This window comes from Trichechus manatus, unplaced genomic scaffold, assembly GCF_000243295.1.
Source record: "Trichechus manatus latirostris isolate Lorelei unplaced genomic scaffold, TriManLat1.0 scaffold00064, whole genome shotgun sequence".
Taxonomy (NCBI): Eukaryota; Metazoa; Chordata; class Mammalia; order Sirenia; family Trichechidae; genus Trichechus; species Trichechus manatus.
This window is the reverse complement of record NW_004444000.1, coordinates 13502307-13528067: the sequence shown is the minus strand read 5'-3', so window position 1 is coordinate 13528067 and position 25761 is coordinate 13502307. Positions and strand designations below refer to the sequence as shown.

Below are 25761 nucleotides of genomic sequence, written 5' to 3'. Positions count from 1 at the left end.
GAATTATCAGACAATAAAAAAAAAAAAAAAAAAAAAAGAAACAACCCGAAAACCAAAACCGTTGCTGTAGAGTCGATTCCCTATGAGTCGGTAGGAGTATCAGACCCATCCTCCACCAGATAGATGTAACGGTCCAGACCAGGAAGCGTTTGCGTTTTCATCTAGAATACACATAAAATTCTTGCCTCTTCTCCCTTAATCTTGTATTATCTAACAGTCAATTTCTTCCAACCGAAAAAAAACAACCCTGAAAATCATGCACGATCGCCTTCACGGCTGGCTTTTTGGGATTTGTAGTTCCGGCCTATTCCCTAGCGTCGTTTCCGATTCTGGTCATGTGACTTAGGTCAAGGCCATCCCCCCGCCCCACCAACCGCGTCTTCTTCCAGGTCCTCAGACAGACACGTCACTCCTCGGCGCTCAACCAAACTGCTTGGAGCGCGTTCTTTCTGCGCTTTTCGCTCGCACACGCAGGCCTATGACAGCTCGGCGGGAGCACATATCCCCGCCTCTGGACTTCTAAATGACATCCTTCTTGTCCAGTGAAGAATGGGGAGAGCGGCTTTGCCCCCGCCTCTGATCCTGACAGACAGTCACACCAGCCTATAGCGTTCTCGAAGAGCCGTATTGGCACTGAGCCCGCCAATGGGGAGCGGTGCCGGGCACCGCCAGTTTGGTTGCGCCTCTGAACGGATGGCAGACGGAGCCGAGTGGATTCCTGAGGAACGTCGGCCAGGTGAGAAGGCGATGGAAGCTAACCTGAAAATTAGCGGCGGTGCAGGCTAGAGCGTTGGTGGGGCTGAACGGAGTGCAGGTGGTCGGTCTCTAAAGGGAAGGAGCCGAGCTTGGGGCCTTGCCGGGGAGGGGGTGTGGGGACATCTTGGAATGGAAGGATGTGAAGCTTTGGGAAGGGAGGGTAGGGTGATAGTGGGGATGGGGCTGGCGTTGAGGCCAGGAGGGCATGGAAACGGGATTCGGGGGCTAGCCTTGCAGGGGCAGGGGCTTAGGGCGCTGAGGTGGTGGGGTGTCCGCGGTGGGCGTTGTCAGAGGTGTCCAGTTGTGTAAGGGCGGGAGCGAGAGGGACCTGCAGGCGAGGGCGGAAGTTAGAGGCTTGGGGAGAACAGGTGTGTGAGAGGGTGTGGAAAGGTGTGTAGGAACCGTGGGGGTAGGGGAGTTGCAGTCTTGGGAACTGGAACTAGGATGGGACAAGGATATCACAGCTCGCAGGGCACATTGAGGAGGAGAGCAGATGGTGCGTGTATTAAGAAAAGTGTCTTAGCCCTTACCTGCTTTCCCCGTGTGGGAAAATTACCAGAGAGCACACGAGGAAAACTCCCTTAGGGCCCTGCCCGAAGTTAGCAGCTCCTGCACTCAGCTTTCGGGGGGAAGTCCTAGTCCCATCATTTCCTCTGCTTACCCTTCTAGGTGTGTGGCTGTACAGCTCAGTGGTGTTAAATTTGTTTCTGGTTCGGGCATTCCATAAAACAGTTAGAAACCCGAGGGATGTGGCTGGATTGTGGACTTCGGGAGTTAGGTGTTTATTCTTGATGCAGGATAAGGTTTTCCTTTGGGATTATAATTAAAAACACATATGTACAACTGCTCTTCTGGGACAGTTAATTATGCAAAAGATGCTTGACTTCCCAGTGTAGAAGATGAGAACGTATGCTTCTTATGCCTTCCACCTTGCCCAGCGTTCCCCTCCCCGCGTCTTTTCCTACAGTAACTGAAATAAAGATCAGGAGGATGCACATTTCTATTTTTTTCTGCATAGTCTTGAACAATGCTACCTATTCTTTATTGTATTCTTCAGCATTTGATGCTTGGCTGGTTTATGACTTAAGAAGGCGGAACTGTCTTATACAGAAGTAGCTAACTTCCTGAACATTTTATTTTATTCTCTGCCCCCCTCCCCGACCACCCAGCTTTCTCTGCTTCAGTGGGAAATATTTATTTTCTCTGCCCTCCAGATTATCATCTGGTGCCATGAGCCATCTCTGTGTCATGGAATCCATCTCTTAAATTAGCAGTGTCAGTTACAGAGATGCCTTGAGACAGCTGACTGGAAGAGGGGATAGATCCCAGCAGTGGTTACAGTGTGATATGTAGGATTTAAGGTATAGTGATCTCTGTATGTGCATCTCCCCGTCTTTTTTAGTGCATGATTATAAAAGTATTAGTGATCAATCATGCTCTTTAGTTGACCCTATGACCCCATTGGGATTTGGAACAAAAAGAAGCTTGTAGCCGGTGGGTTGAAGCCTAAATTTAGGGCTGGAAGTTGTGCTGATTCAGCCATGACTTCTTTTTTTTGTTTCTGCTGTCACATCTATACTCAATATTTATTCCTTGCTTTCTTTCATACACTGCTGGATTTTTCCAGGTGCTTTCTTTCTCCGTTTTGTTGTTTCTCTGTTTCTGATCTTTTCTGTTTTCTTTGCATCCTTTCCCTTTGCCTTCTTTTTTCTATTTGTGTTTCCTCTCTACTCCTGTTGCACCACACTCTTAGCACTTGTACTTATATACGTGTTAGCTGTGAGGGAGTGGGAAATGGAATGATGGGTGATGGATTCTGATCACTCCTTTTTAGTCTTGACACATAGACCTTCTGACTTGTGCCTACTTCCCTGCCAGTAGATCATACTTAAGACAAGGCTTAGGTATTAGTATTTGCCCTGGCCCTCCCTGGTGTGTTGGCTAGCTCATGTCTCTTTCTGGTTCTCTGCCACCATAAAATATGAAGGGTAATTAGGTAATTAAAAGGTGTTCAATAGCCTATTGTCTTGATTTTTCCTTTTTAGCTATTTGAGTGTCATCTATTGCCACCCACTGATGTCAGGATGACTAAGCTGGGATTTTTGCGGCTGTCCTATGAGAAGCAGGACACACTTCTGAAGCTTCTCATTCTATCAATGGCTGCTGTGTTATGTGAGTGTGCACCTTGACCTCTCTCTTTGGGGATGGACAGGAGAAAATCTTGAATTCGACGAGAAGGGCTTTTTAAAAAATACCCTGTTCTTTTTTAACACTCCCTATCAGTATAATTTTATGAAGGCAAAATAAAAGAAGCACAAAAAATGTAAAAGTCAGGCTAGTGATCACCTGGAGGAGAATGGGAGGCATGCTGTGCTAATTCTGTTTGCTCAGAGGACTGAAAGAGGTGCTGAGGACCCTTGGATACTGCATTTTGTAAAGGATAATTGTCCTCAATTTAGGTGCCTACCTTAGTATTTATATATATATGGAGACCTGGTGGTGCAGTGGTTAAGAGCTTGGCCACAAACCAAAAGGTTGGCAGCTCGAGTCCACCAGCTTCTCCTTGGAAACCCTATGGGACAGTTCTACTCTGTCCTGTAGGGTCGCTAAGAATCAGAATCAACTCAACAGCAATGGGTTTCGTTTTTTTTTTTAGGTGAGAGTTTACAGTACAAATTATTTTTTTATTCAAAAATTTATACATAACAACAACAAAAAAGTTTATACACAAATTGTATAATGACATTGGTTGCAGTCCCCACAATGTGTCAGCACTCTCCCCTTCTCCATCCCGGGTTCCCCGTGTCCATTGGTCCAGTTTTCCTGTCCCTTCCTGCCTTCTCATCTTTGCTTTCGGGCAGGTGTTGCCTGTTTGGTCTCATATACTAAGAAGCACATTCCTCACGTGTGTACCTTAGTATTTTTGAAAGTCTCTTGAGAACTTCCTCTGTTTTTTAGATTTCTTGGCTCTTCATGAGTCGTAAGTATAGTCTTACTTGCCTTATGTCTTAAGTTTGCTCTAAGGTTAAGGTTAGTTTGGCGGGGATAGTAATCAACATGTATAAAAGATGAACATGAAGTTGAGTGAAGTGTTAGTGGGTGGATGTAATGTTACAGGCCTTGTGTAAGTAGTTAAACGTGTCCTATGAGGTAGAAAATACAGATGTCATGGTCAGGGGCAAGCGAACTTTTGTTTCCTCCACGTGGGGAGAGATGGATAAATACTTTATTCAGAAATTATTTTATATTTCCAGTGACCTCTTTACTGTTAATACTAGAATCATTGCTCTTTCATGACACATGACCAATAGAATATTAATTCTCTGGTTTTTGCAGCTTTCTCCACTCGTCTCTTTGCTGTCCTGAGATTTGAAAGTGTTATCCATGAGTTTGATCCGTAAGTATCTTTGGTTGGTCTGGTATTACTTCCTTTGGGAGGTATTCAGGTTCATAGGTTTCAGATTAAAATTTTAATAAGCTCTCAGTGATGAAGATGTGCTTTCAGCAAATTTAGAGGAAAAAGTCTTGCAGTTTTCCAAAGGAGTTAGTTTCTCCTTTGAAAACATTTCTATTGGAATTGGTCAAGTGAGTCTCTGAAACTCATAAAAAACGTGAGCGCATTGCTGCTAGGCCTGCCTGTCCCTCAAGATCTGGGTCAGCTAAGGGAAGACTGGCTTCTCCCCCTAGTTGGAAGGTAATGATGCACATCGAGGGAAGTAGTCCTGGTGTGTATTCGACACTCAAAAGAAAAGCCACCAGTCATGAACTTGAGATCTGTGACATGGTGTTTTATTGTTGTTTTTTTCCATTGGACAATGTATATGATAGGAATTGGGCTTATCGGTTAAGTTTTAAAGCATCGAGGAAAATATAAAGCAATGAATTTGAGTAGAGATTTTGTTTGTTAGATAAAAAAGAGAAAGGTGAAAGTCCTTAGCAGGATTAATAGCTAACTTTTACTGCGCGTTTATTTTGTTCCAAGCACTTTTTTTTTTAAGCAGATTACCTCTAAATCCTTACAGCAGCCCTGTGAGCTGTAGGTACTGTGATTCCTTTTTCACAAATGAGGAGAGTGAGGCCCAGAGGGGTTGAATTGACTTATCCAAGGTTACGCATTTAGTAAGTGGAGGAGCCAGGATTTGAGTCTAGGTTTGTCTGACTCCAGAGACTAGTCTCTTAATCACTATGTTATATTGCCTAAAGGTAGGACTTAATAAAAAATTGGGAGGGCCAGAATTATAGGTTCTTTTTTTAATTGTGGTAAAATATATATAACAAAAGACTTGCCATTTCAAACATTCAGAATTACAGGTTCTTGAAGTATCGTTGATATCTTAAAAATAGCATGTTAAGCTTGTGGAGCATTGGTTCAAAGGTTTAGTACCTACATATATTTGCAAATGTATCATTTTGTTTTGTGTAGACATTTGAAAGCACTTTGGAGACATACAAGTATTTACTTTGGGGTTTCCAAAATCAATTTATATTTTTTCTCACAAATGAGAATGTCACTAGTCTGTTAGGGCTTCCTCATGAGACTCTCTGATGAGCAAATACTGCAGTGAGATGATCAGGGGAAGCAAGACTATCACTCTCTGTAATCATAGAGCTGGAAGGACTGTAAAGATCATGAGACTTGACACTTCATTTTGCAGAGGAGGGAACTGAAGCCCAGCGTGTTAGTGAGTTGCTGACAATTTGGTGACATCTGGGACTAGGTCCCATGTCTCCTGATCCCAGTCAGACCTGTTTCCACAACTTCTACTTGTCTGTCTCTCCTGCTGTTAGGTAGAGGACACAATTCTGACACGCTGACTGCCTGCTACCCTCATTCCTCCCGTCTCTTTGACAGTTACCAAAATAACATTTGTCAGTGACAAGCAGGACAGAGATTTCTGCTCTCTGCTACTTCTGCTTATTTCTGCTTCTGAAATTGGGCCGACCAAGGAGGAAATAGGGTTGGGAAGGAGGCAGGGAGGGTGATAAGTCATGATTATCTCTAGTAATTAAAGTTCCTTAGCTTGATACCCTTTTACTGATTTTTTTCCCCCCTTGCTTCCTTCCTTCATTCCTTCTTTTCTTTTTAAATGAGAAACTTAAGGGAAGGGGTTACATAGCTTTGGACCTAAAGAACTATGTCTTTCCATGTATAGCTCTAAGCATTTTATCTCAGGAATCTTTTGATCTACCACCATGTATGGTGGCATTCAGAAATATTCTAAATAACAATGTGAGTGGACTCATTGTAAGTTTAAACTTTCATTAAGAAGTTTGTTTTGTGAATTAAAAACTTTTCATCCTGTGTGTAACATGAACCTGGAATTATCCACATGTTCTCGTGCATGGTGTAGAAAGGTTCTTTTATATATTCCTGTCATTTGAAAAGAGCCGAAAACCTGTTGTTGCCCACATCTCAGCTGCCTTTTCTTTTGGGTGCTTGACTGGTCCTAATGCCTGCCACATGGCAGTCTGAACTAGCCTGCTTATTGCTTTGCTGTAATGTGAAGACTTCAGTTTCATTTCCTTATGAGAGAAGCAGTACTTCAGCTGAGACAAGCGTCGCGCTAGAAATGAGGAGACTTACGGTCACTTAAGGTGATTTTCATGGTTGGCATAATTTTTGGTAGCAAACTGCCTTTTATTGGACTAGTGGTTTAAGTTAGTCTTGTGAAAGGAAAGTTCCTCAGTGGTGTAACCTGAGGAGCCAGGTCCCCTGCAGACTGGTGCAGGTATTTGAGTATGAAGAGGAGGAGACACAGATCTTTTTCTTTCCTGCCGTAGGTACTTTAATTATCGGACTACCCGGTTCCTGGCTGAGGAGGGGTTTTATAAATTCCATAACTGGTTTGATGACCGGGCCTGGTACCCTTTGGGACGAATCATTGGAGGAACAATTTACCCAGGTGAGGGGAACAGGAATTTTTTCTTTTTTTTAAAACAAATTTGTATATTTGTATAGTATTTTAAACAAATTGGTGTTTGTGTATTGTAGAACAGTTTGTTTTATTCCAATAGCTTCATTTTGAGACACTTGTAATTTTTATCCTGAGTACATGGGGTTGCCATGAGTCGGAATCTAGTCAACAGCAACTAATAACAACAACACAGGTTCCTAAAAGTGGATCCCATACAGATGGGAACGTGGGTGGTACAGTGGGACTGGGTGGCATGTGTACCTTCTGGACATGTGATTGAATTCTTAGGAGAGAAATTTGTAGGCCTCCTGTGTGTGCTGTGTTAGTGTCTCTGGTGCTTTGTCTAGACCTGTGGAGTCACTTTCTTGATAACTGGCTTCACCTTCTCTCTCCCTGAAGTTGTTTGTCTTACTAGGAGAACCTAATGGAGTTTCTGTTCCTGTTAACAGGCTTGATGCTCACCTCCGCTGCGATCTACCACGTACTCCATTTTTTGCACATCACCATTGACATTCGGAACGTCTGTGTGTTCCTGGCTCCTCTCTTCTCCTCCTTCACTACCATCGTCACCTACCACCTCACCAAAGAGCTCAAGGTGAAGGGTCTGGGGAGACGGGAGCTGGGGTGGATGTTGTTGAACCCCTCTAGCAGATGCTGAAGGGTGGGGGTTTGAGAACCTTGCAGAGGGCAGGGAGACAGCTAAAGACAGCTTTTGCTGGGCAGAATGATTGGGTTCATTCTCACCCATCCCTAGAATGTGTTGTTTTTTTAATCATTAGCAACTGTTTGTCTTTATGAGAGAATATTTGAAGGTCAAATGTAAATTGCTAAGTTATAAAAAAAATATTGAAAATGCATATGTAAGGTTTAGATTTTGAAGTTCTCAGAGTCTAAGGGAAGAAAGAAACAATGGGGAACTTTCCAAAGTGATTGGTTCTTTTCTCTAATAGAAGTAAGCACTTAGCAATTGTTTGTTGATTTTTTTTTAAACATTTACTTTAAAATTCTTAAACCGTTTGGTTCTGGAGTGGACTCCGTAATGCTGACTGTGTCTTTCCACGTTTCAGCATTGCTGACCTTGGCTCCTTGGATGCTATTCTTAGTTTATGGTGTCAGGGAGATCCCTGAGAGGTGACAATTAGGAGGAGGGCTTGGGAAACCTGAGTTTAGTGTGGAGGCCTCTTTATCCTTCTCCTTGCTGTCCTTGTCCCAAGCTTGACTCTTACCAACAGACAAGTCCTTACTCTTTTGGAATGTGAGTTATATTTTGTTGCGTCCCTCTCCTGAGCTCACAGATTGCCTGTAATAGTCCAACTTTATTACCTAAGCTCCTGGCATCTTTAGTCCAGGTAGATTATCATGTACCTTTGTTGGCTTTTAGGTGAAATAATAATAATTCTTTTCCTTTGACTGTCCTTGCATGACTTTTAGAGGTGTGACTGGTGTTCCTGTGATGTGCAGATAGTACTAGGGAGAGGGACTGAGCAGCCTGGGGACATGACAGCCAAACAGCCCGTTCTGGGGCAGTTTCTGATGTGTGACAGCTCACATAATTTGTCTGTCTTCAGCATATATGTACTCCGTTTCAGATTTGGTATCATGAGGGGGTGTTGTTGTGAAGTTTTTAGCTTTCTTGTGCTGTGAGCTTTCCTAGTCATCTCACATCTGCCTTGGAAGCTGTTGGCCTGTTCTCTGGGCCCAGGCAAACACAGCGGCCTAGCTGGATGCTGTCCTCTCCTTTCTTATTGGCATATTGGTGTTAATAACTTCCTGCTGTCCCCCTCTTACAGGATGCAGGAGCTGGGCTTCTTGCTGCCGCCATGATTGCTGTCGTTCCTGGATACATCTCCCGATCTGTGGCTGGCTCCTATGACAATGAAGGTAAGGCTTTGAAGTAGATCTGTTCACTTTGCTATCCAATAGAGCTTCGTGAAGTACAGTAGAATCTGCGTTCAGATTTTTTGCTTAGCAATAGCAAAAATGGTATCACAGTGAGAAAAGTAGAAATGGCGTTCCATTTAGAAAGGCAACTGGTACTTACAGGCCATTGGCTGGTTTCTAGAGTCATAAAAGTAGTTAATTTTTACTGTTGGATGACACTATTGTTTTAACATTATGATCGTCTGCTTTCTTTTCCTAGATAAGGGCAATGGATGTCTTTTAAAACTATAATTTTATTGGCTTATTTTCAACTCAGTATATCTTTATTGAACGTTATTGACAAAACACAGTAATAACTATTATAGAGGTAGTTAATGAATATAATTATGTTGCCTTAGAATCTATTCAGGAAGATAAATATGTACCTGTAAAAATAATAACAGTCAGATAGCAGTGTGAGCCAGAATAGAAGTATGAACAGAGTACTTTGGGAATGTGGGGAAAGGAGAGGTTAATTCAGATTTGGGGATCAGGGAAGACTTTTTGGAAGTCCCTGAAGTTGGGACTTCCTTAGGCAAATATTGAGGAGAAGGGCATTCAGGGTGTAAGGACCAGCTTGTGTTAAGATGTGGAGACAGGACGGTGCATGACAGAATGGGTATCTTTCGGGCTATCCTAGTGGGGAGTTTAGTGCTTGGAAAGAGCAGTAATAATAATGGCCACACTTGCTAAGTGTTTACCGTATGCCAAGCACTGTTCTGAGTGCTTTACACCAGTTAAATTGTCTCCAATTTAGTAGGTACTATTAATTTCTTTCTTTTTGTAGGAACCTGGGACAGATAGAATAATTTACCTAAAATTACACCTCTAATCGGTAATAAGGAGCCCTGGTGGCACAGTGGATACAGCACTTGGCTGCTAATTGAAAGGTTGGCAGTTTGAACCCACCAGCTGCTCTGCAGAAGAAAGATGTGGCAGTCTGCTTCTGTAAAGATTTACAGCCTTGGAAACCCTATGGGGCAGTTCTCCTCTGCCCTTTAAGGTTGCTATGAGCCGGAATCGACTCAGTGGCAACGAGTTTGGTTTTTTTAATAGGTAGTAGAGCTGAGATAGGAAAGCAGGCAGTCTGGTTCCAGTACAGTGTTCCTGACCAAGGTTTCGCATGTTCTCTTCTTGAATATTGGTGTGTTCTTTCTGCAGGGATTGCTATCTTCTGCATGCTGCTCACCTACTACATGTGGATCAAGGCAGTAAAGACTGGTTCAATCTATTGGGCGGCCAAGTGTGCCCTTGCTTATTTCTACATGGTAACTTTTCACTTCATTCTTCCAGGAGTCTCTCTAGGTCTCTTGGGATCAACTGATATGAGTTGGACTTTGAACTCATTGACTGGGGGCTAGAAGTCCTTATTGTCTCTTGTCTCCACATGAAGTCTGTCCTAGGGCAGGCATGGATGTCCATTGTATAATAGCAAGATCGAGATAATGTTTTTAATTTTCAAAGTTTCTTCAAATACTCTGTTTATTATAAGTAAATATTGGTTGGCCAACTCTCTTTTCTGGTATACATTCACTTGGACTTTCTTCCTTAGCTGCTTACGTTTGCTCACGTTTCCCAGATAGCCCTGAATCCTCGTGTGACCTTCAGAGTAGACTGGTGTCTCGCCTAGACTGACGCTCAGGGTTGAGCTCTCTTGTTATGTGATTATGATGTCCGTAGCCTCAGGGAGGAGGAATTAAATTATGGTAACGGGTGTGACTGTGATCTTCCTGCTTACTAAGATTAGTTACGTAAACTCCTTAAACCCCTTGGAATGAATGAAGTTTGTAGTTACTGTGAAGAGATGTACTTTGATGAAGTCACAGGTGATGTCTTAGGCCGAGTGGTGGTGGTCTGGAGAAGTGCTCAGAAGCTGTCGTTTCCTGTCCTGTTTTAGGTCTCCTCGTGGGGAGGCTATGTGTTCCTGATCAACTTGATCCCCCTCCACGTGCTGGTGCTGATGCTCACAGGGCGCTTCTCCCACCGCATCTATGTGGCCTACTGCACTGTGTACTGCCTGGGCACCATCCTCTCGATGCAGATCTCCTTTGTGGGTTTTCAGGTGAGTCCTAGACAGAGTGGGTTTTCAGCGTCTTCCAGTTTTCCTAACAGAGCCAACTAGATGGATCTGTCGTGGATTCTGATAAAGAGAGTAAAACTTGTTCTCAGCTCTGATCTTGGACTGCTCGTGTTAACTAATGCAGGGGCATCACTGGCCATTACGTCTGCCTTCAGGAGTGTGTTACTATTTGCTCCGTGAAATCTGAGTTTAAAGACTCTTACTCTGTCTTGGTTTTGTGGGAGGAGGACGGATGTTTTGGTTGAGCTGACTTGATACGCGTGATCAAAGTTATTATTTCCAGGCCTTTTTGATGTTGTGACCCCTAAACTCACTGGGGTCCAGTGTAAGTCCTTTAGGAAGCAAAGCACAAACCTTTTAACCACATGATCCCATAGAGTTAACAGACAATTATTAAAGCAGAGAAAGTGGTGTGTTTGATTTCTCATGTAAAATTTTCATAAAAGTGGAATCCTGATTCAGAGGTCAGCAAGTACTTCTTTACTGATGGCCTGCTATATGCACTTTGCCAGTCACTGTGAAATGTAAAAAAGGCTAAGAAATGGCTCTGGTTTTTGAGGACGTCACAGACACGTTGGGGAGGAAGTGCATGAAGCCAACCGTAGAACATCGGTTATGGTCTAGTGCGTCTGGCCGTGTAGTTCCTGGACCGGCACCATCAGCACCATCTGGGACTTTGTAAAGATGAAAAGTCTCCAGTCCCAGCGCAGGCCTGCGAATCGGCAGCTCTTGGGATGGGGCCCAGCAATCTGTTTCAGAAAGCTCTCCTCACTCAGCCTGGGACTGTGGTGCCCAGTACAGTTTAATGACCACGGTGTAAAGCAAAGAGTGGTTAAGTGCTCGAGGAGCTACAAGGTCTGTGGATCATACGGGAGGGAGTGGTCGATCCCAGTTCAGCAGATTAGAAGGAGACTGGCATTGGGTCTTAAAGGGTGAGAACTTCAGGGAATGGAAATTTGGGGGAGAAGAGGGAAGAATTGCAATCCAGGCTAAGGAAGTAACCTGAGCGAAGGCCGGAGATGTGATAATGACAGTGCATGATAATGCTTTTGGGGATGACAGGTAACCTTTGGAAAATGTGGCAGGTAAGTTAGAACCTCCCCTAGATAAGGTGTTGATTTCTTGGTGGCCTTAGAACTCATTTGACCCTTGGGTCTGAACTAGGTGAGAAGAATTCAGGTCTGCACTGGCTCCCTTCCTTTTTTTCTGCCTCAACGCTATTTCCATACATACGCTTTCACCTGCAGCCTGTTCTTTCGTCAGAGCACATGGCAGCCTTTGGAGTCTTCGGTCTCTGCCAGATCCATGCCTTTGTGGATTACCTACGCAGCAAGCTGAATCCACAGCAGTTTGAAGTCCTGTTCCGGAGCGTCATCTCCCTGGTGGGCTTTGTCCTTCTCACCGTGGGGGCTCTTCTCATGCTGACAGGTAGGGAAAGCGTGCAGCTTTCAGTGCTGAATGCACATGGGCGTGGACAGGATAAAGCAGACACAGTGGGTGTCTCCTCACTAAAGGAAAATGCTTTCTTTTCCTCCTGTGTCTCCTTTCATGTCGAGCATACAAACTACCGCTTCTTCACGTTCAGTTTGACACTGACCCTGACCATCTGGGTTCAGCCTAGCAGAGAATGTCTTGTTAGAACAGCTCTGAATCTCCGACGAACCACACCTGGTGAAAGACCTTTATCACTTTTCTAACCTGTCTCCTACGTTTTTATTTCTCACATTGGTAGGGTGGGAGAAGTCTTACTGTTTGCTGTACTGTACAACGTGGCGTTCTTGTAATCCTTCACAGACTAAACCATGGCTGTCTAGTTAGGGTGGCCTGTCACATCTTCTGTCTTCTCCATTTTTGCCAGTTGCACTTTTCAGAGGCGAATTTGATTTTGTCCAAGACTCTGTGTATTGGCTAATTCAGAATAGCCCTGAAAGACTAAGATGACTTAGTTTCTAGAGTTGGCCTTGGACTCACCAGATTTGACTTCAGACCCCTCCAGGAAGCATGTCTGCCTCCATTCTTCTGAGTTTTCCATACAGCCTGGCTTTCTTCTGCTGCCTGTGCTGATAAACGAACTCTCAAGGTTAGAAGAAAGGAAGGAGTGGACCTATTAAAGTATTGGTGGCATTTTAACAAAAACCTAGTCCTCTTGTCTCTGAGAATCTGCTTAAAATGGAAAGTTGTGATTAGTTGGGAGTAGATGTTAGTTTGTTTCTGGAGTGTTTGTGAATTATGTGTTGTCTCTTTGCTGCCAGGAAAAATATCTCCCTGGACGGGGCGTTTCTACTCACTGCTGGATCCTTCATATGCTAAGAACAACATCCCCATCATTGCTTCTGTGTCCGAGCATCAGCCCACGACCTGGTCCTCGTACTATTTTGACCTGCAGCTCCTTGTCTTCATGTTTCCAGGTCTGTGTTCGGATGTGGCCTCCTTCAGAATAATTACCATTTCGTTCAGGATATGTCAGCTGCCCTCGCCCATGTTGTTTTTGTCTGTTTATCCCGTGCAGTGCAAAGGATGGCTAAGCACATTTTTCTAATACCTGAAGCAGAGGAGAAGTCAGAAGCCTCACGGTTGTAGATACTGGCAAGCTCAAAGCCTCGTGGTTTAAAATTCAACTCTAATTTTTATTCAAAAAAATTTTTTTTAACGTACTTCTAGTGTTCTGCCCTCTCCCCATTCCCCCATACACACACAGACACGCACACACACACTCATTTCTTCAGAATAGGCATGACTGATTGTGAATTGTAAAGCCTTTTCTAGGTTATCTTCTGGCCAATCCAGAATCCGAATTTTAGAATTTACCAGTGGTAGTCGTCTTCTCTCTTATAAGATTACTATGATTATTATTATGAAAGCAATTTATTTATTGCAAAAACTATAGACAGTGAAAAAGAAAAAGGTAAAAATTGCAAGAGTCCTCAGCACCCGTCTGTAGCCACGTTTTGATATATAGTCATCCAGTTATTTAATGAATACAAATGAGATCATAGTTTTTTCCGTGATTTTTTTTTTACTTCATAAAAAAAATCATGATGTTTTCTCTGTTATTTAATGTTACTTTATAGTAATAATACTTAAGATATATGTATTTTAAGTACAGAGATATGTAAAGAAGGAGGCAAACGGCCTGTAATCTTATACAGCAATATTTGAATTGGTATGTGTTCCATTTTATAAATATAATTAACTAGCTCCTTATTGGACATTTAGGTTGTTTCTAATTTTATGCTGTTTTTAAAGAGTGCTGTAGTAAACATCTTAGGATCTAAATCTTTGCACGTGTCTGTGATTGTTTTTTCAGAATAAATTCCTGAAAGTGGAATTGCTGGGGTAAATTTATGGAATCATCCAGTCATATAGTGAAGACACTTTTCATTGTGGGTTTCTACCTGCAGGGCTCAGCTGCTTACTTCTTCTTCCCTGTTTTATAGTTGGCCTCTATTACTGCTTTAGCAACCTATCGGATGCCCGGATTTTTATCATCATGTACGGTGTGACCAGCATGTACTTTTCAGCTGTAATGGTGAGGAGTGCCCCCAGTCCTAGCAAACCTTTCCACCTTTAATTCTGAGGTGCTTTTTCCTGTCCGGCATGATTCAGAAAGTATTGATGGTTGTCCGGACGGTTCCCTGTGAACATTTGAGAGGCTGAGTTGTGAAGCTGGCAGGTAGTGTGGATCCTTCCCAGGAATGTAGGAGGCACACGGGGCCCAGCTCTCTGGGATTCATAACCTTGTGCTATAGAGGCTCTTTTGCACTTTGTTGAAGAATGTGACCCCAGGCATGTTACTTCCCCTCTCCTTTTGAATGTCGTAAAAAGGGAGATGTTTTTTCTTGAAGCTCTGGAAGGATTTCCCAGTGCCAGATTATTAAAAGACAGAAGGGATTTTATATATCGAAGTAAGACATTGGAGTCCCTGGGTGGTCCAAACTGTTAACATGTTCCATTGCTAACCAAAAGGTTTGAGGTTGGAATCTACGCAGAGGTACCTCGGAAGAAAGATCTGGCGATCTACTTCCAAAAAATGAACCACTGAAAACCCTGTGGAGCACAGTTCTACTCTGACACACACGGGGTCGCTGTAAGCTGGAGCCCACTTCAGGGCAACTGGTTTAGTTAGACAGTGTGTCACAGACTTTTTTGATCCTAAGTCAGAGTTAAGAAATACATTTTATATACATTTTATATCGTTACTCAGGATACACATACAGTAGGTATATAACTGCAACAAAATTTTAAAACGTATGTACTTCTATGACTTTAACTGTATCAAGTATATTTTGTTTTTTTCTATTTCATTGGAAAATCATGTTGGTTGAAAACTCCTAAACAGATATGGTGATCTACTAATAGGTTGCAGTCTGTAATTTGTAAAACTCTGATGAGAATGTGATCCTGCTTCCTGTCTCTTCTAGGTTCGTCTGATGCTCGTGCTGGCGCCTGTTATGTGCATACTTTCTGGCATTGGAGTCTCCCAGGTGCTGTCCACATACATGAAGAATCTGGATATCAGTCGTCCAGATAAGAAGAGCAAGAAGCAACAGGATTCTACCTACCCTATTAAGAATGAAGTGAGAATTAAGCAATGCTAAGAACAGGCTTGGGAGACCCGTATGTGTGTGTGTGCGCGCGCGTGTGCGTGCGCGCGCGTGTGCGTGCGTGCGTGTGTGTGTGCACGTGCACGTGACTGTGAGTTTTGGGGGTGGGGAAGTAGAGAGCTGTCATTAATGGTCGTAATTAAATGGTGATCATTCCCTAGCCCCGGACTTGAGCTGTCTCATCTGTGCTGTGTAACTCTGGTTTGGTTTACTGCACACGTCTCCTCCTTGTTCAGGTGGCAAGTGGGATGATCCTGGTCATGGCCTTCTTTCTTATCACCTACACCTTTCATTCAACCTGGGTGACCAGCGAGGCCTACTCTTCGCCCTCTATCGTGCTGTCTGCCCGCGGTGGGGATGGCAGTAGGATCATTTTTGATGACTTCCGAGAAGCATATTATTGGCTTCGTCACAATACTCCAGAGGTGAAGATCTGGGAGTGGTGGGGATGAGGGGAAGGGGAGACGTTTGATATTACAGTGAGTCATACAGCTTTTAGATGGTTGGAAAACTTGGATAAATCGCAGCTGTAGAACCTTGGTTTTGCAAGAGCCTTAAAGGTCCTGTAGCCAGTCTCTACTCAGTTCAGGGATTTCACTGATTAGTGACCTTACTCTGAAGGAGCCCTGGTGCGCAGTGAGTAAAGCTCTTGGCTGCTAACTGGAAGGTCAGCAGTTTGAACCCACCAGCCTCTGCATGGGAGAAAGATGTTGCAGTCTGCTTCTGTAAGGATTACACTTCTGCTCTGTCCTGCAGGGTCACTGTGAGTCGAAATCAACGACTCACAGCATTGACTTTGGTTTTGGCTTGGACCTTTCTCTGATAATCATCTAGACTCTGCCTGGACACTTGAATTGACAGGGTGGTGATTTTATCTTAAGATAGACCTATCCCAATTATAAAAGCTCTATTAAAAGAAGAAAAAAAGTTACAAGTAAATAATACATGTTCATTGAAGGAAAATCAGAAAGTAGAAGCAAGAAAAAAGATAAATCTGCAAGTGATCACCTAATGATTACCACTTTTAGCATTTTAGTTTATATCTTTGGAGAATCTGAAGTGATTTGCTTTGCAGTAACTCTTGGGAATATTGTTGTTAGGTGCCATCAAGTCAATTTTGACTCATAGCGACCCTGTTTGACAATTAGAACTCCCCAGAGGGTTTGCTAGGCTGTAATCTTTACTGGAGCAGCAGATCGCCAGGTCTTTTCCCTGGAGGACCACTTGGTGGGTTCAAATCACCAACCTTTTGGTTAGCAGCCAAGTGCTTAACCATTGCACAACCAGGGCTCATTCTGCTGGGAATAGCACTTTTAAATCAGATGCTTTAGGAGTCAAACTTTAAGAGTCTTAATCCTTGCCCATCATTTTCTGTGATTTGTGTTTTTCCCCCATCCTTATAACTGATTTTTGTGATAATGTTAAAAGGTCATTTTATTTAATAAAATTATCTAATGACATCAGGCTGTTTATTTGGAAATTTTACACAGCCCCTCACTTTATGCTTGTTTATATAAAGTGAGCTGGGATGGAAATATTGGGGCTATTGGATTGTCTAATTTATGCGGAGACTTCATGATTGTTTATAAATGCAGGACCAGGTGCAACGGTCTGTTTTTTGGTAAGGCAGGTATTACTCTGTGAAGAGGTTGATTTGATTGGCATGCCTCACTTATCAATTCAAAGATGCCCTTTCTCTACTCTTGCATTTTTTTTTGGAGGCAGTGAGTAGCCCCCATTTCCACTTTGTATTCTTTCAGGATGCAAAGGTCATGTCATGGTGGGATTATGGCTACCAGATTACAGCTATGGCAAATCGGACAATTCTAGTGGACAATAACACATGGAATAATACCCATATTTCTCGAGTAGGGCAGGTAAGGTGAAGTTTTTTGTTTTGATCCTTTTTTTCTTTTGAGTGTTTGGCGTGCAAGGTCTAGGGGGAAGTACTCTTCCATGAGGGGGTCATATGGCCTGGGATTCTGCACTGAGAAATTTGCATTTATTCCTCCAGGCAATGGCATCCACAGAAGAAAAAGCCTATGAGATCATGAGGGAGCTTGATGTCAGCTACGTTCTGGTCATTTTCGGAGGCCTCACTGGGTATTCTTCTGACGGTAACGGACTGGATTCTGTGTCTAGCTACAGAGCGTAGATTCTAAGATGAACCTTCTATTTCCCTTGCCTTTTACTACTAACATCAAGATATTTTCTTCATTGGGGAAGTTTCTAAGTATTTGCAACTTGAAGCTCATTACTTTTTTTTTTTTTTTTAATTTAATTTAAAGAATTTTACTTTCTTTCTCCAGATAGGAAGGCTGCAAAGTTAGAAATTTTACAAAGACCTAATAAACCTTGATTCTTCAAAGAAACAGGTACAAGGTTTTCAACTCTGGATCGTCCTCAGGCTGAGCATGCAGCAGCCCTAGTGGGACTCTCTGGAGGTTACACGGTGGCTTTGGCTTGCTGAAGAAATGATGATTTGACCGTTACTCTGATCTAACTATGAAGCTGGACTTCTTTCTTTAAAAGAAGTAAAAAATCACCAGTCGCTGTTGTGTCAGTTCAGACTCATGGTGGCTCCATCTGTGTCAGAGTGGAACTGTGCTTCATACGTTTTTATTTTAGTAACAGCTGCGTTGATATAATTCACATACAGTTCACTCATTTAAAGGGTACAGTTCAGTGGTTTTTAGTACATTCATAAAGTTGTGCAACTATTGTTAGGTGCTGTGGAGTTGATTTTGACTCAGCAACCCAATGAGACAGAGGAAACTACCCCAGTTTTTTTTAAAAAATAATTTATTTTATTTTTGTTGTTGTTGAGAATATACACAGCAGAACATACACCAATTCAACCGTTTCTACATGTACAGTTCAGTGACCTTGATTACGTTCTTCATGTTGTGCAGCCATTTTCACCCTCCTTTTCTGAGTTATTCCTCCCCCATTGACATAAACTCACTGCCCTCTAAGGTTTCTACCTAATCTTTTGAGTTGCTGTTGTCAATTTGATCCCATATGGATAGATCTTAAAAGAGCTCCATGCTTAAGGCAGACATTCTTTATTAGTTAAGCTAAACTGTTGTTTGGTTTTCAGAAGGTTTCAGGGAATATTTTTTTACTTAAGGTTTAAAGATTATCGCAGGGCAATAGTTCTGGGGGTTCATCCAGCCTCTGTGGCTCCAGAAAAATCTGGATTCCATGAGAATTTGAAATTCTGTTCCTTTTTTCCCTTTTTGATCAAGATTCTTCTGTAGAATCTTTGATCAAACCATAGGGTTTTCTAGACTAATCTTTATGGGAGCAGATCGCCATGTCTTTATTCCACAGAGCTGCTGGGTGGGTTCAAACTGCCAACCTTTTGGCTAGCAGCCAAGTGCTTAACCATTGTCCCACCAAGTCTTCTCCGTAGGGTTTTTAATGGCTAATTTTTCAGAAATAGATCACCAGGCCTTTCTTCTGAGATGCCTCTGGATGGACTCAAACCTTCAGCCTTTTGGTCAACAGCGGAGTATATTAACTGTTTGCACACCCAGAGACTCCTTTAAAGAAGGTTGTTGTGTGCCGTTGAGTCAATTCTGACTCATATCGACCTGTAAGACAGAGTAGAACTGCCCCATAGGGTTTCCTAGGCCGTAATCTTTATGGGAGCAGATTGCCAGGTCTTTCCTCCTGCAGAGCAGCTGGTAGCTTCAAACCACTGATTTTCGGTTAGCAGCTGAGCACTGAACCATTGCACCACCAGGGCAGAACCATCAAAACAAGTGCAAAACACTGTTATTATCTAGATCCATGAAAGTCACAAAAGGTGACAGTATTGATTTTTTTCTCGTATTGGATGCGTTTCTCGAGATCAAATTGTGAGGCTTTGTTCTGTAGGAATTGTGAAGATTGAGAGGTGGTGTGCAGTGAAAAGAGCAAAAGGAGGGAACGCGAAGCTTAGAGGTGACGATCGATGTTATTTGGTCAGGATCACGTCCCGGCGGGTGCCTTCTGTGAATAGTTCAGACATGTTACATAATATCTATTTCATATACGCACACACGTGCACACACAAATACAGACAGACATACATGAATACACATAGACACACACGCAGGTGCCAGAAAACAGACTCGCTGGCTTTGCCTTGATTGCTCATCTTCCCTACCCCCAGCTTGTCTCCAGCCATTATTCTTGACTGTAGGTTACTTCTGACTATTTAAAAAATTTAAATCTACTGTAAAAGAATGAAGATTTGCCTTTCCTGAGTCTACTAAAATAAAAATATGACTTGGACTCTGAAGGCAATTCCAAATGAGGAGTTCCAAAATGTTTTGGGCATTTTATGCTAAATGAAACAAGCTCCAAAAATGACATTTTCTAAGGGGGTTAACAGGTATTTGGGTAGAAAAATTCAGTTGTATTTGTAAAGAATCTCATACTTTATCTAACTATGTTTCTGGAATGTTCTGAATTTAGCTTACTTGGAATATTAGGATAAGATTTTGCCCTTTTGCCAAGTCATGTTTATTTCATGTTACTTAATTTCTGTTAAATGCTTACTCGGACCTACAGTAAAACATTTAGATCTGATCATAGTCTAGGTAGTCTTATATGAGAATATGATACAGTATTGCCCTTCTTTAACTTTTTCTATTTTGTAGGCTTCAACTCTGAACCGAAGGCCCTCCTCCACATAACTTGTTACTTTCTACTCTCCCATACTTAAAGCTTGCCAAGTTGTTGCTTTAGACACATCTGCTAGGAAGCTGCAGTACACAGCTCTGTGATAGCTGAGTTCGTTCTCCAGGGTTTTGTTTTTGGTCTTGTTTCTGGCTGGGTGACTTGGCCAAGTGTCTCAGTTTTGAAGGTGAGAATGCAGACCCAACATGAGGATAGTAATATTGTTTATTGGATGCTATGTGACAGGCAGTAATATTAAATGCTTTACATGCTCTTACTCATATACTACCATAGCAGCCCTGTTGTTGTAGATATTCTTATTTTTCTAATTTGATAGATGAGCAAACTGAAGCACAGAGAGGTTGAGTAACTTGCTCAAGGTCACCCAGCTAGAATTGGCAGTGCTGGAATTCCAGCCTAGGCAGTTTTGATGCAGAGTCTGTGTTCTTACCCACTGTGATACCCCCTGGAACCATTTGCAATAGTGTAGTGGGAACCTTATTCTTCTGGGTCAGTAATACTTTTTATATTAGCCGTTCAGTGAAACATATAGCAACTGATTTGCCCACACCCTGTGGGTAGATGGAGGCAATGCTGAGAGTGACATACTCTAAGAGAAATATCCTGAGTTGGTGGTGGTGTCAGTATTTGTGGAACCTGTTGGTGTGTTTGACATAGAAATGTTAACTTCTCATATATATGCTTTGGCAGGTTGGTAACTTTGCAGCTGTCTATCTTTGTGGGTCTCTGTCTTTTTGGCAAAGCTACTCTCTGGATCAGTGCCGTCCAGTAGAAATATAATGGGAACCACATATTGTAATTTTAAGTTCTCTAGTAGCCATATTAAAATACATAAAAAAGAAACAGATGAAATTAATTTTAATGATTTTACTTAACTGAATATACCCAAAACATTATTATGTAACATGTAATCAATATTAACAAATTACTGATGTTTTACCTACTTTTTTTCTTGGACTAAGTCTTAGAAATCTAGAGTGTACTTTATGCTCACAGCACGTCTTAATTTGGACTATCCGCATTTCAAGTGCTCAGTGGCCACTATATTGGATGGTTTAGCCCCAACTAATACTTAGGACTAAGGAACCCTGGTGGTGTAACAGTTAAGCGCTGGGCTGCTAACCAAAAGGTTGGCGCCTCGAATCCACCCACTTGTTCCGAGAGAGAAAAGACCTGGTGATCTGCCGTAAAGATTACAGCCTAGAAAACCCTATGGGGTAGGTCTACTCTGTCACATTGGGACGCTTTGAGTCGAAAATCGACTCAATGGCACCTAACAACAATACTTAGAATTAATTTCAGTTGTGGCTTAAGCATGGACCAATAATAATAGGGTTTCAGGATTCTAATAATCTGTAGGAAAAGTTGTACATTTTGAGGAAAAGAATCGTGCCTACATGTTGTCAGGACTTTGAAACAGTATCCTTTCTTTCCTATTTTTTCAAATTAGAGGTAAAGTGTACCATTCTCCATTAGAAAAATATTCTGAGGAATTTCTGTAGAAACAGTGACCTTTTCATTGGTTGATTTAGCTCCAGCAACCTTTGTGATGCAGCAGTTTCTTTTTTTTTTTTCATTTTTTGTTGTTGAGAATATGCACAGTAGAACATTCCCCAATTCAGCAATTTCTACACGTACAATCAGTGAGTGGTTTCTTTGTATTCCTAGATATCAACAAGTTTCTGTGGATGGTCCGAATTGGAGGCAGCACAGACACGGGCAAACACATCAAGGAGCACGACTACTACACGCCGACTGGGGAGTTCCGTGTGGACCGCGAGGGCTCTCCAGTGCTGCTCAACTGCCTCATGTACAAGATGTGCTACTACCGCTTTGGACAGGTCTACACAGAAGCCAGTGAGTGGTGCCCAGGAACATCAGTAACGATGGTGATAGCCAACCCTCATAGCACGTGTTCCCCGTGCCAGGCCCTGCTCTGTGCTTTACATCTGTTAACTCACTTAATCCTCACAACAACCCAACGCAGATACTGTTATTATTCTCACTTTATACGTGAGGAAACTGAATTACAGATAGGTTAAGTAACTTCCTAAAGTCACATAGCTTGTGGCAGAGTCAGGATTTAAACTCAGGGATTGTGGCTTCAGATTCTGTGCTTTTAACCACTACTTTTCCTTTTTTTTTTTTTTTAATGTTATGCTGTAAGAGAAAGTTTACAATTCAAGTTAGTCTCTCATACAAAAATTTGTACATACATTTTTATGTGACCCTAGTTGCTCTCCCTGTACTGTGAGAGCACACTCCTCCTTTCCACCCCTGATTTCCTGTGTCCATTCAACCAGCTCCTAACCCTCTCTGCCTCCTTCTCATCTCACCTCTGGACAGGAGCTGCCCATTTAGTCTCATGTATCTACCTGAGCTAAGAAGCACACTCTTCATGAGTATCATTTTATGTCCCATAGTCCAGTCTAATCTTTGTCTGAAGAGTTGGCCTTGGGAATGGTTTTAGTTATGGGTTGACAGAGAGTCCGGGGGCCATGTCTTCCAGGTCCCTCCAGTCTCAGTCAAACCATTCAGTCTGGTCTTTTTACTAGAATTTGAGTTCTGCACCCCACTTTTCTCCTGCTCCATCATGGACTCTCTGTTGTGTTCCCTGTCAGGGCGATCATTGGTGGTAGCTGGGTACCATCTATTCTTCTGGTCTCAGGCTGATGAAGTCTCTGTTAACCACTGCTTTTTATTGCCTCTCAGTAAAGGTTACTGTAAAGGGGGATAGAATGAGACAAAGGACTTTTCACTTCTTCAGATGACTACATTGAGAGTAATTTGATCAGGTCAGGTCTTTCCTTTTGACTTCAATTTCTTGGTTCTATACTAGGGAGAATTTCTGAAGTGGTTGCAGGCCTTTGACCTCTCATCATTCTTCTCTGATCCATGGAAGGGTTACTAGTAGGTCATAGAGGCCTCTGGATGGCGCCCTTCAGGAATAGAGGGGCCTGGGTGTCAGCCACCGTCTCTTAGAAGCTCCATGGACTCTGCCAGGCATCATCTTGGAGAGGACTTGAGTTAGCTAACACGTGATTGGCCCTTCGACAGCCTCTTCTGCATGCCCTGCTCTCCCAACCAAGCTAGTGACCGAGGAATGCAGTCCAATTAGTAGTTGATGTGCTGAACTGATTTATCATCTCCTTAGTAAGTCAGCGCTGTATACAGACACTTGATTCTCCTTAGTAAATCAGCACTGTATACAGACGTGTGGTTCCCCTTAGTAAACCAGCACCGTATACAGACGTGTGGTTCCCCTTAGTAAACCAGCACTGTGTAGAGACTTGTGGTTCCCTTAGTAAACCAGCACTGTGTAGAGACTTGTGGTTCCCTTAGTAAACCAGCACTGTGTAAAGACACATCTTTCCCTTTTTGGCCCCCTGTAGAGCGTCCACCAGGCTTTGACCGTGTCCGAAATGCTGAGATTGGGAATAAAGACTTTGAGCTTGACGTCCTGGAAGAAGCATACACCACAGAACATTGGCTGGTCAGAATATACAAGGTGAGCAGACGCTACACGACCTCACAGAGCAGTTCTTGTGTTTGTAGAGTGATTCTGATGCTTGGAGGATGGCTCACATAGTTCTCAAATAGGGACGTTTCTCATGACACCTATGCCTGCAGAGCAGTTTGCAGCTTACTCGAAATCCTGCTATTTCGGATTGTTGTTCAGAGTACGTGTCCCGTTCTGCTGTCATTCTGGTACTTGTGGCAGTGATGTGTTTGCAGTGGGGGCTTGACTCAGATCTAGTGATTAACAGGCCTCGGGGGAAAAGAAAGAGTGTGCGTTTGTGTTTTCAAACTACGTTTTCTTCTCTCCCACTGGAGAATTTATGTTATAGAGAGTTTATATAGCAGTGTGTGATGTCTCTTGCAGAACAAAAGATTGAGAATCCTTGGTCTGTTTGGAGGGTAGATTGTTTATACTGCTCCTCACAGAGGTATTCCCAAAGGCTAAGCAGAGAGTAACTAGTCTCTAGCCAGTGCTGTTTCAGTCACAAAGCCAAACCAGGCAGCAGTATCCGACGTAATCCCATCCCCTCTGGCGGAACCTAATTTAGTAGAGAAGCTCTCCAAAGTTGAGCTGACTGTAGATACTAACCCGACATCTTTATATTGCAGGTAAAGGACCTGGATAATCGAGGCTTGTCAAGGACATAAATGTCTCGTCACGTCCAGCTGTGATATGCTTCGCATTGAGTGCGTCGTGTTTAGGACGCTGAAGATGTTTTTTCATATGCAGTTTATAAGAACAGAGCGCAATGTGATTAAAGTTGTCTGGAAGTTTTGCCCTGGGCAGTAAGGGCTGGGCCACATGAAATGATTTTTATAATTCTGAGCAGGTTACCAAATGAGATGCCATGGCTTTACTTTGGTCAATTAAAGGGGGGATTTTGTAAAAATGTGCCTTATTTGTTTTGACTTATGGTGACTGACTTGAGGAAGGTGAAAGTTTATGCTGGGCTGATGGAAGGAGAGGGAGAGACCTCATCCATGCTCTTAGCTCTCTCAACGAGCCAAGGAGACATTCTTTCTGTCAGATCAGCAGAGTTATCAAGGATTAGCCCAAATCCTACATACCCAAACAGTTTTGTCAGCCTTCCTGCATTGCAACGTGTAGCACAATGCCTAGCACTTAGTGGGCGCTCAGTAAAATTTTGTGGAATGAATAAATGTTTGTGGGACCATGCAGTTCCATTTCTTGGCAGGAAAGGCAGCCGTGTTGCCCTCGTGTCTCTGTTCTCAATGTCTCTTGTTCTTAGAGGCTCTTGACTTAAGAGAAACAGAGGTGGCTAGCCAGACCTGATCTCACAAATACCTTTCGGGACTAGCCAGGTTTGTTTTTTGAGCAAGAATAAATCAAGCACGACTAAGTTTAGATGACTCCAGGCAAACAATGAAATTATTCTCCAGGCAAACAATGAAATTATTCTCAGTGGAGAGGAAGAAACTCCTCCAACATTATATATAGAGCTTGATAGTCAGATGTTTTTGAATCAGTTTAATCATACATATCTAATTGAAATTGCAGCTTTTCAGTGCCGTCACTTACCCATGACCCTGTAGATGGCTCTTTGCTCGTTTCCTGTAGACTGCGCTATAACTCTCGCAGTCCTTCAGAGGGGAGCTTCCTTATTCCTTAGCCTGTTTGTTACCGTATGCCACTAGCAAGCTCAATTATCTGGTTGTGAAGCCCTTGCCAAATAAGCTACAAATTAGAAGGGGGATGAATTGCAACTGTGCCAGCCTGACGACAAGAAAGGAGAAGAGAAACTATACATAAAGTACAGTGATCCTGTGTATATTTAATGTCAGGACAAACAGCCTCATGCTCACCAGTGCAGGAGGATGTATGTATTCTACAACATAAGACATGTCACTGATGTATGCAAATCCTAAGGCATGAAAAATACATAAGGTAACTGCTCAGTGTTTCCTGTTTAAGAAAACAGGAGGAATTGCATACTTTCAAAGAGTATGCTTGGGAATACTGGTATACCCGGAAAACTTGGCCTTCCAAACCAATTTATATACCAAGTGCTGTGGCTGAGATTTAGATTTGATATAAGATTTGATTTACTATACATAACTATGGAAACCCTGGTGGCGTAGTGGTTAAGAGTACGGCTGCTAACCAAAGGGTTGGTAGTTCGAATCTACCAGGCACTCCTTGGAAACCCTATGGGGCAGTTCTTTTACTTTACACAGAATTCCTTCCTAGTAGAAGAGGTTACCCTGGGTTTTATCTACCACTATGCGTTATACTAGTTAGAGGTCATTAGTGATCTGT

The 25761-nt window shown here is 42.7% G+C and overlaps 1 protein-coding gene across 1 annotated transcript; it reads left to right on the top strand.

The window, feature by feature from the left end:
- The first annotated feature begins 621 nt into the window (after positions 1-621).
- STT3A (STT3 oligosaccharyltransferase complex catalytic subunit A) lies at positions 622-24366 on the top strand. Its single transcript, XM_004379352.3, has 18 exons — positions 622-736; positions 2802-2928; positions 4093-4153; positions 6538-6659; positions 7121-7266; positions 8462-8552; positions 9753-9859; positions 10489-10653; positions 11919-12099; positions 12924-13079; positions 14109-14200; positions 15093-15248; positions 15512-15700; positions 17036-17152; positions 17290-17392; positions 21633-21821; positions 23357-23472; positions 24093-24366. The coding sequence occupies exons 2-18, from the start codon at positions 2841-2843 to the stop codon at positions 24129-24131; spliced, it is 2118 nt and encodes a 705-aa protein (XP_004379409.1). The 5' UTR covers positions 622-736; positions 2802-2840; the 3' UTR covers positions 24132-24366.
- Positions 24367-25761: the final 1395 nt, after the last annotated feature.

Excerpts from the sequence above, each read along its gene's own strand:
- STT3A (XM_004379352.3), top strand. The coding sequence starts at position 2,841 with ATGACTAAGCTGGGATTTTTGCGGCTGTCCTATGAGAAGCAGGACACA. Across the intron at positions 7,267-8,461 it reads ACCTCACCAAAGAGCTCAAG|GATGCAGGAGCTGGGCTTCT; the intron begins GTGAAGGGTCTG and ends CCCCTCTTACAG. Across the intron at positions 23,473-24,092 it reads GGCTGGTCAGAATATACAAG|GTAAAGGACCTGGATAATCG; the intron begins GTGAGCAGACGC and ends TTTATATTGCAG.